The 15,257-nt window shown below is 37.2% G+C and overlaps 1 protein-coding gene across 8 annotated transcripts; it reads right to left on the reverse strand.

Moving 5' to 3' along the window:
- Window positions 1-1,670: 1,670 nt before the first annotated feature.
- On the reverse strand, window positions 1,671-14,933 carry LOC137950538 (coatomer subunit beta'-1-like). Of its 8 annotated transcripts, none has more exons than XR_011111962.1 (26): window positions 14,732-14,933; window positions 14,425-14,445; window positions 14,259-14,320; window positions 13,889-13,943; window positions 13,678-13,714; window positions 13,192-13,517; window positions 12,976-13,107; window positions 12,727-12,875; window positions 11,424-11,492; window positions 11,139-11,289; window positions 10,960-11,025; window positions 8,560-8,748; window positions 8,207-8,347; window positions 8,028-8,102; window positions 7,714-7,890; window positions 7,543-7,634; window positions 7,343-7,459; window positions 5,716-5,830; window positions 5,556-5,627; window positions 5,042-5,238; window positions 4,735-4,828; window positions 4,360-4,466; window positions 3,915-4,050; window positions 3,203-3,363; window positions 2,261-2,319; window positions 1,671-1,949 (listed from the first exon to the last, which is right to left on the reverse strand). XR_011111962.1 is itself a non-coding variant. In XM_068797070.1 (26 exons), the coding sequence occupies exons 1-25, from the start codon at window positions 14,732-14,734 to the stop codon at window positions 2,300-2,302; spliced, it is 2,718 nt and encodes a 905-aa protein (XP_068653171.1). In that variant the 5' UTR covers window positions 14,735-14,933; the 3' UTR covers window positions 1,671-1,949; window positions 2,261-2,299. The 8 variants fall into 8 exon arrangements, 2 of the variants coding, with proteins under 2 accessions (XP_068653171.1, XP_068653170.1); XR_011111959.1 differs by having other exon boundaries at window positions 1,671-2,153; XR_011111961.1 differs by having other exon boundaries at window positions 3,197-3,363.
- Between the last annotated feature and the right edge of the window lie 324 nt (window positions 14,934-15,257).

Below are 15,257 nucleotides of genomic sequence, written 5' to 3' on the forward strand. Positions count from 1 at the left end.
AGCTGGATTCTCCACGTGGCGAAGAATTAGCGCCAGAGGAAGGTGTCAAGACTGGGTGGCGTGTATTAACTAGGAATCAGGAACCGAACCGCGCCGGGCGCCGCTACGGGACAGAAAGAAGGCTCGGCTGGGTGGGACCCTGGGCCTGGTTGACCACGCAACGCGCAAAGCCGTTACATCGGATTTGCCACGTGGCGAGTAATGAGAGAACCGGCTCCTGCTCTCCTCATGTGCTTGGACCCTGGCCTATCCGTAATTCTTTAAAAAGGAGAATTAAAGAAGAAGGATATTGGGCCTTTCGCCGACGACGGACGATCTCTTGAATTTGCGGGAGAAGGGACATTCCCGGAATCTCTTTTCCGTAGATGCGAACGAGTAACGACGAGGGGGAGTTAGGACGAAAGGATTACGGACTTTTGAACTTTTCTTCTGCGGAACAAATTGTATTTAACGATCATTTACTCGTTCAAGACGGCAAAATGGTAGTATTTAAGAGTCACGGAACTGTATATTTATCTTTCAATTAAGAGTTGGGGTTTTACCATTGTTAAAAATGGAAGAAAACGGAGGCGTCAAACTGGTAACAGGGATGGCCGCATGGTCCCGTGAGTAACGCTCATAAAATACCATGTAAATTCTTGGTTACGGTGAGTACAACTTGAGACGGGATCGAAAAGTAGAATTTAAAGGAAAGTTTAAGAGAGTACGTCCAGTTGCAGTAACCTTGCCTTTTTATGTTAATAAATGGGGTGACCCGCCACGGAAATCTCGGGCAACCACCGTGATTTAAGAGGCTTTGCCTGTGCTTTGCGTATTCCCGTCGGTCGAGACTCGATGGAGAGGAGAGAGAGAGATAGTAGCCGTTGCTGGGTCCCTGCAACTTTCACTCGCTGTCCACATCTTTCGTCCTTGACGCGGCATTCCACCACATGGGTCCTTCCATCACTTTGCCAGATCGGTGCCCGAAGATGTCCCTTCAGTATTTCCAACCGATTTCTAAGTACTTTTGACGTGTGTTTTTTTTAGTTATATGTGAACGCTTACTCCTGAAACAACCTAATCACGACTCTTTTCACTGTGTTACGAGTACCATCCATTCAAACCTTGAAATGGACCTGATTTACGAAAAGGTTAAAACTTGTTGGTGTGAACACTCGCGAATGTATTATTAAAATAATAAAAATAAAAAGGAGATCACTTGCTGGTAGGAGCCATGTGAACCCACTAAAATATTCACGGCCAAATTAGGTTTTAGTGGTCCAAATACAACGATTACCATTTGGAATATTTTTTTTTCGAATTTGGTGGGCACGTGTCTAACATATCCATTATTGAGAGGTATGGGGGTACTTACTGCAGCGTAATGGATGGAATAAAAATAGCGCATGCCGAGGCTGATCAGTTCCATCCTTTGGAATCGGAATTTAGAGTCTCCGCCTGCAGCAGCACCAAAACTAGATGCTTCCAGCTCATACACTACTATGTAGTTTCAACTGCTCTAATTTTTTTAAATGGTCGTCATAAACAAACAATAATTCTTGCATATTATGCAGAGATGGTTCGTTATTTTATGTTATTTTAGCTCTCGTCCTTTTAATATGGCGGAAATCATGCCAGTCAAATGATTGAAGATAGCACTTTGCATCCGCACTATCCATCAAAACCGAAAGTGAACCAAGAAAAGGCAGCTGCGCAACTAATTTATTCATTTCTATAACGAGAAAAGGATGGAAAAAAATGCTGGGCCGACATCTTCCTTCCAACTAGGATGTTACAATGAACCAACACAGAAGGAAAACATAAAAAATAAGAAGTAAAAAAGATATAAAAGGAATTATATGAAAGCAATCAAATGTCAAAGTAGCTGATGTCCTGTCGAGCATAACAAACAAAATTCCCTAATGCAAAACCGGTCACTGGTTTCTTCCTGTGTTTAGTCCTCCGACAACCTGGAAAGAGAAGAAACTCTGATCCTTGTACCAACTGGGAACCACAGAAAAGTAAAAAGGCAAAAGAGTATCTAAATGTTCTTCGCCAGTTAATACAGGGACCAACATAGGGGTGGATGACCGAATTCACCAAAATAATCGGTGCTTTCGACATCTCTCGCTCCACACATGAAAAAGAAACGGTGCATATATTCCCCCAAGCATCTGGAAGGTATAGAAGAATGGCATAATTACAAAAGAAAGAAATGCACCAACGGCATACATGGCTACGTCAACAAGTCCATTTTTGTTAAAGAGGTTATAAACATTACCTGTATGAATGCTGATAAGGGTTGCGCTGCTAGGACCACCTACTCTTGTGGTGTAAGAACTGAAATGCATTAAAAAAAAAGCAAAAAGAGAGTCAGATTCCTTCTGTAATTCAGATTACCATGACACACATAATGAAAAATTAAGATACCTAAACCTACCATTTAAATCTTTTATTATAGCTTCATATGTGACACAAATTACATTTGAATACATTAAGGCAACAAGCTACCGGCAAAAAATGACTGAATATCAACATCACTGTCCTTGATATTGAAATCAAAACCTACTTTCTATGGTAATCATTGTGGGGCCCTGAGTGGGAGTTCTTTAAGGGAAAAGATAGTTTTCAAAAGCTAATCACACTCTTTCTTTTCACTTACTTCTTCTCAAACCAGAAAAGAGCCTAATTTTTACGTAGCAAAATAACAATAATTTGATAGGCCCATGTTGATAAACTAACAATACCTCTTAATGAACATGCAACCACAAAATGGAACCTTTGCAAACACCAAAATAGGCATCATGACATACACAGAGAAAGATGGTAACGGGTTTGAAATTTCATATACGTTGTTTTATGTAAAACGAAAAGTAATATTATTTATAATAAAAAATAATATCGATAAGAGTGCCTAACTTGGCAGACAAACAAATCATTTGCATCCCCACCCACTGAAATTGGATTTGGTGCAACAATTCTGTATCTTGTAGTAACAAGCAAATGCACCATCAGCCAGAGCAATGACATAACTGCCAAAAATGTTTTTCTCCCTAACAATACCACTAAATTTTTATGTTATATGTAAGGCAAGAGCAATTTCACCAATGTTAGGTAATTATTAGAAAAATAACAATAACAAGAAAAAAGTGGTTGAAAAAATTGATTATTTTAGAGAAAAAACAATAAATCACCGGAGAAAATTTTGGATTTTTACACTTGCCCAACCAATTGCTTTTATGCTGACGGGGTTCCTGCATTATTCGTACCCCACTCTTCATCAGCCTCACTGCCATTAACAAGGACAGCACCATCAGTAGAACCATCAGCCTCATCCACCTCAATGCCCTCTTCTTCTCCATTCTCTTCTATCCCTTCTACATCCTGATGTCCACAAGAATCTAGCTGTCAAAGTAACTATAGGGGTGCATGTTCAATAAAGAAGAGAACATAATACCAATAAACCTTCCTAAAATTAAAACAAAGCAGCCAATATTTATTTTAAATAACAAATGCATGCTACAAACTTAGCAAGATAACCATTTTTACTGTCAGGCTCTTAGCATCAAAATCCATATCTGGTACTGAACAAGACATATGCAGATTATGTAAGAAGATAGTCATGCCAAAATGTTCAGAACCAGCTTCTCAAGCCATGAAAGCTTAATAATGGTGTTTCACTTAAGAAAAAAAAATCCCCCAGACAGCACATATAAAAAATTTTATCCAAAAAGAATGTCACTCGATGATTGTCCTCCCCTAGCAACAGCAAGAAAAACTAACAAAGGCAATTATTCAACGCTGCAACCAGGTGGTAAGTGATAAACGCATGCAAAAACACTCTTTTCTTCTTCCCTGTCATGAATCAGAAATACACAGACAAACCCCTGAATTAAATTCATAGCAAAAGAGATTATAGCTCGAGCACAGCATACCTCAAGAACAGAATCCCCATTTTCAAGTGGTACTCCTTCCTCATGTTCGATTTGCATTCTTTTGAATGCCTCTACAAGATCGATACTTGACCTCTCAGCGTATCTCAAATAGTCCTCAGCAGAAGGATAGTTTCCCCTGTTGCAAGTAGACTGATCAACACTAAAAATCAACAAATTGACTCATACTGATGACCATCACACCCAAACATCAAGCCAGAATCTGATGTTAGCTCTGATAGAGCAAGTAAAGGGAAGGCCTCTCAAAACCAACCGAATCACAGAATTCTGAGGAAAAGATAGCCAAATAGATTTTGAGACATCAATAGGCAGTTATTTATGTACACATACAAAAGATGGAAAAAAAAGGATTGTGCCCTTTATTGATTTACATATCCAAATAACAAATATCTGATCGTAGAAAAGGAGAATGGTCCACAAAAGTTACCTCGTCTCAGAAAGTTTGGATTCAACCCCAAGGGCAACCTGCCAATCCTCAAACAGATTAGGGTATTCCTCCGGATCTGCCAAGGACTCGGCAGCTTTTTGGTTAACCTAACAGCAAAAGGAAATGACAAGATGTAAGTTGAAGAGCTATAACTATTTTCTCTACAAAGTAAAAAGAAGCTAGCACAGTTATAGGCAGTTAAAGAGAAAGACCAAACTCCTTACACATAAAGACCAACCTTCCTCTACAAACTTCCTTATACATAAAGACCAATACAGAAACTACAATTCAGCAAACATTATACGACCAAACAAATCCATCTTCTACCCAAATAAACAAACAGAGAGATATGAAAGCAAAAGCTTGACTTGGAACCTTATTCAGGTCATTTCTCCAAATTTCCACAATCTCAGAAACTTTGCTTGGAAGATAGGATCGTGCCATTAAAGCAGCTTCAGGTATCCGATTACTGAAAAGCAAATAAAATGTTATAGCCTTGTTGAAAGTAGTTATTAAGCATCCAAAGATCAAGTTTTAACATTGCTGAGTGTAGTCCCTTAAATGAAATTGCTCTACTTACCTCTCCACGAATAACTGGAGACTGAAAGTGGTTATTAAGCATCCAAAGATCAAGTTTTAACATTACTGAGTGTAGTCTCTAAAATGAAATTGTTCTACTTACCTCTCCACCAATAACTGGAGACACTCCTCTAATTTTCCAAGCATGAATAGACAGAGGAAAGCCACGTTGTTCTTCCCTTGCTCTTTGGCTTGAGATGCAAGTCGGGATATTCCTTCAGCATCTCCAAGAGCAGAGTACAAGAGCAATAAACCACTCAAATCCACTGCATGAACTAAACACTCCTCGGCCATTTCTAACTGCATCAGAAACATACATCCAAGGTCAACATACTGCCAGATATCTTCTATCTATTTTTGTTAAATGGCATTTCAGGTACCGCTTAAATGAAATTTGACAGTTCAAAATCACCGATTCACCATTTATCATCACAGAAAGTAGCATATAGAACCTCAAAGGGGACTTCATACACAAGTAACAGAGCCTCCTAATCAAAGAGGACTCACTTCACTGACACTTGTTTTTATAATGACTAATCACATCAAATTATTTACAACAGTTATAAATAAATGCTACCAGATATTGTGATGGAAAGCCAGATGTAGGGTGTCAATACCTTCCCAGTTGACATTGCCAGCTCTCCCAGTTGCTTCCATTTTGACTCACTTTGAATTTCCACAGCAATTCCCTGCAAGCAGATAAGGTGTTACATCTCAGTTTTTTTTTTTTTTTCTCTCTATAGTAATGCATCCAAATTCAGAATAATGGAAACACACCTTCGCAACTTCTAGTCTGCCAAGCTGTATAGCTAGATCAAATCTGTAATTAGGATCTGTGGCTACTTCAAGTGCATCTTCCAGCATACCACGAGACTCCAAGAAGTGAGCCACACTGCCAAGCAAAAGTGTTGAATTAGAAGCTCAAATCGCTTTATCAAAATTGAAATACAGATGGTCTATGATAGGCGTGAAAAAGATGGTATAAGAGATTACAAAATAAAAGGTCTGCAGATGTCTCAACAAACAAACAAAAAATGTGCGGTCATCTAGAATACACGATCCACAATAAAATTCACTAGTTTTTTTTAAATGATTCCATAAAAAACGAACAGAAGATGTGACAAGGATATCCATTCACTAATTATGAATAGTCTGAATTAAATCCTAGAGGAAGAGAGGAAATTGGCTCTTCCTTTTTCTATTCAAAGGAAGATGAGAGGCAGAAGCGCCAGAGTGAATCAAGCCAATGGCTTGTGAACCCACCATGAGGGGCTTTAAATTTTGTTATTGGCCCTCCTACCTTCTTTATCATTATCTTTGTTTCTTTTCCTAGTTCTTTTACTCAAAGCACAATAAAAGTGGGCACTAACATTGCAGGTTGATGCATTTAAGCTAAAAGCCCCACAAAGTAAAGAGTTGAATAAAAATGCTACATGCAACAATATTAAAAAAATATATTATCTGCTAAAAGCCCCACAAACATTTTCCTGACCTGATTTGAACAAGTAAAACTTACGAAGATAGTAAAAAAAAACAATTCCATCTAAGCTAGGTACAACTTATTTTTAGTTTAACCATCAAATTTGAATTGAATGACTTAAAATTTGATTTATTATTCATTTGAGATTTTTTTATCAACTTCTAATGATAAAATGGTAATAATGGCATTGTTGTAAAGATAAGAAGTAAATGGCATTCTTATAATAGAGTGGCTTTTCTAACGAAAAAAAATAATATGGGCATCCAACATAGGCTGAACTCGAATCCAGCCTCTTTACCCTCTAGAAATGAACAGAATCTTGCTAGAAATCACTAAGTCTAGGAACAAGCTGGCCATAGCGTGTTTCACCAATGCAGCACACTAGTACATCATGAAGGCCACTCACTGACGATTTTATTCTTGTCGTTTTGTTCTAATCAAGTAACAGACACTCAGCTTTTATGAGGCAGCTAAAGCAAACTTTACCGTGGATAGAAACTTTTCAAAAGCAACATAACAATTTGAAGTGGCTCTAAGAGGAAGCTCCCTGATTATTTCATAGACTAAAACTAAGGGGAAACTGTGTCATTTTCTGTTCCTCAACATTCCAATCACATCTTGCCTGATTTAAAGATAGATTCCTTGCTTCAAAATTTTGGAGGACAGAAGTAAGCTTGTGATAAAGGTCAAGCAAAAGCTTTACCCAAACAACAAGGCCCCTAGCAAAATCAAAATTCATAAAGCCACTAACACATAACTAAGTGAAAATGCAAATAAAATTAGGACCAGAGCCATCTTCATACTACTGTTACCAGTTTTGTGAACTTTTTTTTTTTGGAAATAGTGAACTTAATAGCATTTAATTGTACAGGAAAGATCATCAGCTACCACAAGACATTTTAGCAACTCATAAACATGAAGTACCTATTATGATGCTCCTTTGGAATTGAAGGCAAATTTTCATTAGCACGTTCGAGATCTCCACGCATTACAAGGGTTTTGTACTCGATCAAACTCAGAAGTAATGTGTATCCCATGACACTGGATTAAATAAGAGCATTAGTAACACAATCAACAAAAAAAATGCCACTGTATTCAGATTCTGGCTTTTATACCGCACTCACTTGAATTCTTTGTCAATTAGGTACACCTTGCTTTGACTTGCGAGATAGCCTAACAAATACATTGGACGGTCCAGATGGAACATGGTGGTCACCTAAACAGATAGGACACATAAGAACCAGACATGGATCATAAATAGATTAATAAGCAAAAGGCTAAAATATATTCCATACCTCCCCACCAACACAGTAGTTAAGTCGCCAAGAGGAATTATTGTAAATAAAACAATCTCCAACCCACACTCCAGTCCTCACTCGCTCATTGGTTTCATGTAGAAGTTCAAAGGCATCTTGAACACCTTCTTCATCCACAACCTTTCCACTATCTAAATAAGAGGATACAATGTCTCTCTGCAAAAACAGTCATTCAACAAACTTAAAACTCCCATTATATAAGTTACAGATGAAATCTATAACCTGTATGTTACTTTATGAGACTTAAAATTAATGACTTATGACAAAAGAAAGTATGCAGTATGCAATCTTACATTGTACTTCAGAATATAAAATGATGTGTCACTAGCAATGCAGACCAGATCACCACTATCAGCCCAATAGAGATTCTGAAAAAGAACACAAAACCATAGTATATTTCAAATGCTAACTGAAATCTATACAGAAGAAAACTGAGTAACCAAGTAGCTACTAAATAGAAACCAGAACTCACTTTGACATTAACATCAATGCGGCGAATCAGCCTGCAGTCAGCCCAATCATAGAAGCAAATAAAATCATTTGAGCCCATAGCCAATAAGGTTCCTCCAAAAATGTGTTCAGCAGAAAATGTAGGTCGAATACTTTTCTTTTCCTGAAAGATGTTGTGTTCACCTATGATCAGCACACAAGAGGGAGGGGAAGGAGCAGAACAAGAACAAGAAAGTGATACAGAGCAGCAGAGAGACAGGGAAAGAGACGGAGAAAGACAGAGACCTAACCACATGAATTTGGAAAATGACATTTGTCACAAATTGTTTCAGGCAAAATCCATGCTAACTAGATCAGCAGAGAGAAGAACCAGACCTGGAAATTTTTGCTGAAAATTTTAACCCTTGATGTACTTTCTCTGACTGCATACTCTCCATCAGATGACCAAACAAACTCTAAGGCAGAGCCAAAAGATCTATTTCTCCATGCCAGAGCTGTATATATAATGTATTCCCCATCACCACACACAACAACGAACCTCCCATTCGGGTTATGCTTTAAGCTCTGAAAACACAAACGAGAAGCACAATAAGAACAACCTCTAACCACTATATATTTCTAGGATCATTCCACTACAGTAGACCAGAAAATGAAGATATCTAGCTAGTGAATAATAGATGTAAACTTAAGTAACTATTACACATACACAAGTCTTAACAGTGCCATACCAATTTTTCAACATTACAAAACCCACAAAAGAAATCCATTTTTGTTTTTTTTGCTACATCTAATAAAGGATCTAGCATCAAACCTTCAATTAGGAATATATCTCTTACAAAATAAAGTAGCTAGTGAACAAAGTTTTTTTCCTGAAGAAGGTTAACAATATCTTTGAAATACTAAAGGGAAAGCAAAAAAAAAATAGTTGAGAACGAAATAAAAATATCAACAATTATTTGAATCCAAATATATATATATATATATATATGAATAACTTCAAAAAATGAGAAAGTACAAAAACAGGATTGAGAGATTAATATCCCATGATAATAAACTACAGAGAACAAAGAAAGGAAAAAAGAAAGCAAGGAAGCCTGACACTGCACCAAAAAATACACTTCTACAATTTGAGCCCTTCAGAGTTGTTAAGATACAACATGGAAATGATTTAACATCTTTCCTTCTACTAAACTTTACATATTTTTTGTTCAACAAAATGGCACAGTTAATTGTTTACATAGAAATTCATAAACCCTTGGGCTACTGTGCATTTATACTGCAGAAAATGGTTGAGCAATTTGAAAGTTCTCCTTTTCCAGGTGAAAGTTTTAATTTGGCACTGTTTCCAGAGGAACAATTGCTTGACTTCAAATACTTCTGAACTTAATGAAACTTTACTGAGTGTGAGACATCTCAGACAGTTATCAGCTTCAAGGCCATCAGCTCTATGCCAACCGTTTCCCCACCCTTCTCATTGTAGAAGGAAACTCAGTTGAGAGTAACCAGTTGGGTCATGAGAGCAAGCTCCCCTAGGCCAGTGTCTGATTTATTTTGATGAAAATTAAGATACATGTAATAAATTAGACATTACATGGTTAAACACCCCTAGAAGTGACAACAGCATTGCTGTTGCGTTGGCCATGGAAGGCGTTAACTGGCAACAAGTCATTCTCAGATCAGGCCTCCACCTTGATATTTTGGCTTTTTATGGTTGCTATCAGTGTAATTCCTTGATCGAACCTCTCCCTAGTGAGGCTTTTTCTTAATGAATCCTATCTTCTCATTTTCATCAAAAAATAAATCATGAGAAATCGTCGCTCATCAAAAACACCACTGACCAGGTACTTCGACAGCCATATATTGTCCAATAGAATGATCCAAATCCTCAAACAAAAATATCCAGGTACACTGTTATCATTCCCAAGGTCTGGTGGTCAACTTGGATTGAACTTGTAAAAGATTTAAATTTGATATGTTAATGCCCAGTCAGATAACCAACAAAGTGCCCAGAACAGATCAAACTAGCTAACCAGATGCCATCATCATGATGTGGCAATAGGTATAATTGAAGAAGGCTTTAAACTAATTGAGCTAGCTCTAAAATAGAACAAATAGGAGGATCCGTGTACCGGACACCAATGTAGTTTGGAAGAAGCCCTGATGATGATGATGTGACATTGAAGAGAAAAGGAACCATACATCTGATGCGTTCTACTTATCTAAGTTAAAACCAAGTCATTTCACTCAGCTGGGTCAAACTGTTCATCTTCAAATACCACCAGGTTCTTCAGTTTCAAATTGGCTATTCAGCTGTGATGTACCCAATCATCCAACCAGAACTGGGTCAAACTAGTTCAAGCAGCAATACCAGCTGTGCCTTTTTTCCTTGAAATGGAACATTTGCTGTATTTTAAGACATAAAAAGAACTTGAACAAGGCCAGATACTCAAATGCATGCTAAATATTCTCTCAGCAATCCTCTTTGAGAAACCTAAAGAATTACAAGGACAAAAATATGCAAGTTCTAAGAAAAACAGAAGCGTATAAATGAACAAAAACTGAGGCAAGAAAAAAAGAGAGAAACCCAATTGCACATAAGCAGATTCACTGTTATAGTTTGTTCACAGGACAAAATGTTCCACTCAAGTTAGACAAAATAAAATGTTCCAAAGAATATTAGGAGGAATGTGTGTGATGCACAAAAGTCAGGCATGGATTCAGAAAACCATTAAAAAGTCAGATAAACTCACAGACATTTACATTTAAAGAACTTACTTGAGGATAAAGATCACAGTTCCCTAACTCCCTCACCGCCAAAGGCAACCTTTCCCCATCAGCCACCTGAGACATGAATAACAGCATAAAACTCATATCAGCTACAAGCAGAATGCAGCAATAACCACAAAATGCTACGAGCAGAACATGACGTGTCAAAGTAAGTTTAAGAACCAAACCTCAACATCAGCCCCCACAGTCCTAATATTAACAGTTTGAATTTCATTATGCCTGGCCCATATAACTTTGCCACTGCTGTCCATACTAGCTACAGGTTCTTCTCGACCAATCTTTATCATAATGGTGCCTTCATCATATCCAATACAGACCCTATTTATGAACACAAAACATTACAGATGGGCTTTTCAACATAAAAATGCATCGTCACCATCAAACTTCTGAAGCTTGCCTTTGAAAAAATATTTGTTAACTACCTTCAAAAGACAAAAGTTTCAAAGAGTTACCTGCGTGAACCTTTCATATACCCAAGAGCCCAAACTCGCTCAAGACCATAATTCAATGTATTCTCAAGCCTGTAGATAAATGATTTCAGTAAGGAAGTCAGCTCCAACCAGATGATTTATTTCTACAATTTCACACATGCTCTTAAACAAATAAAATGTGACAACATCATGGGCTTAATGTCGAAAAGATAAATAATACAACATTAACAAACTCATAGAGAGGAAACAAAAAAAATGGATGGAATAAAAAACAAAAATAAATTAAATAAAGCTTTTTAAGAATAAATAATTTTTATTCATTTGTGCAAAGACAACTATCATGCAGAACAACTATGTTCAACCAAGTAAATGGTAAGGTTAAAAAAATATCACTACTCAACAAATAATGCATCTCGTTTTCTAAACAAATCATGATACTCCAAATAATTTACCTGATAAAAAAGTAAGCACCCACCCAACAAAAGTCATGTATAGCATTCACAAAAAATGATCAGGTGTTGGAGTACAGAAGATAAGGAAGTTGAAAGTTTTAAAACAAGCATCTAGTGATTTCATTTCTCTGCAGATTCTGTAGAAGTTACCAGGGTCATATGAAACAACTAAATTTCAGCTATGTAAAAAATGCAATATCTAATCGGACAACAGCACCTCAGAGAGTTAGAAGCTACATGCAGAAATTTGTAAACCCTAAGGGCACAACAGAAACCTAAAAATTTCCAATTAAGTTTTTTATGCTTGTGAACAAAAACTTAGTGTTTCTGGTCCACTTGAATTAAGCCAGCCAAAATCAACTAGTTAAGGGAGAAGACCAAAAAACACAGTGGACCATTTCCCAGAGATTCATGCTAAAAAATGATGTTGTGGCCATCTTTCTACATTCTGAACTAATCAAAGATGAAATCCAAGTAAGAAAAAAACAACTTTCAGCTTCATTTCACAAAGAAGCTATGTCAATGAAGTTAAAAAAGAAAGTTAAAACCGAGGGGAGAAAGAGAAAGAGAGAAAGACTTGACATACAAAATAATAAACATGCTATACCATTTTTTTCAAATGAAACATGTAATACTTCAATCTCATTAAACTATCAAAACATACAAAAATGTAATGAAAAACATAACCAATAAAACTACTAAAATATACAAATATGATGATGAGCTCGTTCCTTTCAGAAGCCACAGCTTGCACATGAGGGATGCAAGACAGCTCTTGTAGAAAGACAATAAAATTCATAGCTTAAAATGCTTTTGAGCCAGTCAGAAACAGTGGTGATCATCTCAATGGAGCTCAAAAAATCAAATCTGACCTATAAGTTGTAGCATGCCAAATGCGCACAGTTCCATCTTCTGAACCTGTTATTATAATAGGTAATTCAGGATGGAAACAGACTGCAGAAACATTGTGTGTATGGCCTTCTAGTGTCTGGACACAGCTTCTGGTTTGGTAATCCCACACCTGTTACCCAAAAAGATAAAATAAAATAGAATGAGTATGAGCAAAAACATGGATACTAAACAAACTGAAATGAGCACTCGGGATTCAGAATCAGGAGCACCTTAGCAGTATGATCATCGGAACCAGTGATCAAATATGGTCTATCACCGCCTGTGTAGTAATCAACACAATTCACTCCTTTCAAATGGGCATCTAGTGTAAAATTTGGTTCAACAGATCCAAGATTCCAAATCTGCATTGTAAAATTTATCAAATTTACGAAACAATGAAGATCAAGCTTGCCGAACAAATAGAGAACAGACAAAAATGAACCCACCTTTATAGTACGATCAAGGGAGGCACTTGCAAAAGTGTTGGTGTCTTTTGGATTAAAGGTCACTTGCATCACATAATGTGAGTGGCCTTCAAACACCTGAGTGTTTATCCAACCCTTTTCCCAATCCCAAAGCTTTATAGTCATGTCATCAGATGATGACAACACATATGGAAGGGTAGGGTGCACTGCTACACACCTAATGTAATCAGTGTGTGCTTCAAACACTTTCACCTTATCCATTGTATTATAATTGTAAACACGAATATACATATCATCGGCTCCAGCCACAATCCACTGCTTGCGAGCTATGAACTTTGCGGAACGAACTGCAGAATTAAGACAAAAAGAATCAAAATTTAGCAATCAACTTTAATTCCCTTGACACAGCCACACACCCCAAATGGAAAGACATTCAAACCTATGTATACTACTATTCGCCGGTAGTGTCTGGAGCAGTACACGAATAAGAGTGAACCAAAACAATACCTGGTAATTCGGTGACCTCAAAAGACTTAGCCATAGTCTGAAATAAAAATAAGATAAATCAGTCACTTCAACAAAGACAACTTCACATAATTTGGCATGAGAAGTAACATAGTCCTGGCAAAGCAGATTAAACCTGACTATCTGATTCCGTAACTAGTTCTGCAGTAAATAAGAACATAAGAGAGTTGAAGATCCAAAATTTAGTCCTGACCTGTGACTGATAGTTCCATATGCAGACTGTCCCAGAATAAAGACTTGCGAGTATCCTGAAGAAAGAAATTGAGCGGAGAAGTCACTTTCAAAAATTAAATTTCCTGGTCAAAAGTTAAGTGCATAAAGAAACAAGTCTGAAGCATCACAGGATCAACAGAAGTCATTGCCACTTTCTGCATTGAAGTGGACATATATGACTATGTTGCCTCAAGGAAGACGCTTTCAATTGAAAAAGGTAAAATTTGAGATCTGCTGCCGTTATATGTTATATGTAACCGCGAAGATTGCTTTTGATGATTCTAGAGATTATTAGTGAAGAAGTCCAAATATGCAAAATTAATAAACTTGCGAAACATAATTGACATTACCATGGTTCCGTAGGATGCAGATCTACAGATTTGACTCTTTCTGATCTTTGCGCAAACTTTCTCTGATCCCACAGTTCATATTGGCATAATCACGGGAAAGATGTCAGAGATGCTTAAAGGAAAAATGACAATTAATAATAAAGTAGGAACCGAAGCAGAACATTACCTTGATTTCAAGTCTGAGCGGCTGCATCAACAATGCACACAAGCAACAAATTACGCAACGGAAAAGATAAATCAGTGATCACTTTAAATAACAGATCTCGCAATAATACAAGTACGTGTCAATTCTATTGAGATAATCATAAGCAGAAACTGAAATAGAATCAGTTTTGAGCACCACGAGAAGTAAATTTAGTCCAATGAAGCATGTACCGAACCCGTATGCCAAATGACAGCGGACTTAAACCAGATCTAAGCGGAATTCAAGCAAAACAACAAAATTAACGAAACAAAAACGACATAAACCCTACCATTTTGCTGGACGAAACCCCAAAGGGAACCCTGCGCGACGAGTAGCGAAGAACACGAAGATCGGCAGAGTACGAACCTAAAAAACTGTGTATCTAAAGATCTGCAACAGAGAATTCGAGAAGCGGAATAAGATTTGAGAAACCTCCGTTGGGAATGTCCACAACGAAGTGAGAGGGGTGGGAAGATCACAAGGAGAGAGGTTTTTGCTTTGTGAGCAATTAGGCTGGTAGCATCATATTGTAAATATGCTCCAAATCTACGAAAATGGCACGGACCTCTCTGCATTTTACGAGAATACCCATGATTTTCTATGTTTTAGCAAAAAACCCACGGAACACGGCACGTACGGGATGCGGAGGCGCGTGAGTCGTGACTGTGAAAAAAAATAATGGTATTTTCTGTTATTTTGTAGCCGAGAATAATTGAGAGAAAATAAAATCACTTTCTTTCTTAGTTAATAAATTAAGCTTGTAAATAAGTTTACTTCATTTTTGCAACCATGATATTACCATTAAGTCCATCTGT

This window comes from Aristolochia californica, unplaced genomic scaffold (genome assembly GCF_029961685.1).
Source record: "Aristolochia californica isolate CCGP_79_NKW_82.1479 unplaced genomic scaffold, dmAriCali1.0.hap1 SCAF_14, whole genome shotgun sequence".
In the NCBI taxonomy this organism is placed as follows: domain Eukaryota; kingdom Viridiplantae; phylum Streptophyta; class Magnoliopsida; order Piperales; family Aristolochiaceae; genus Aristolochia; species Aristolochia californica.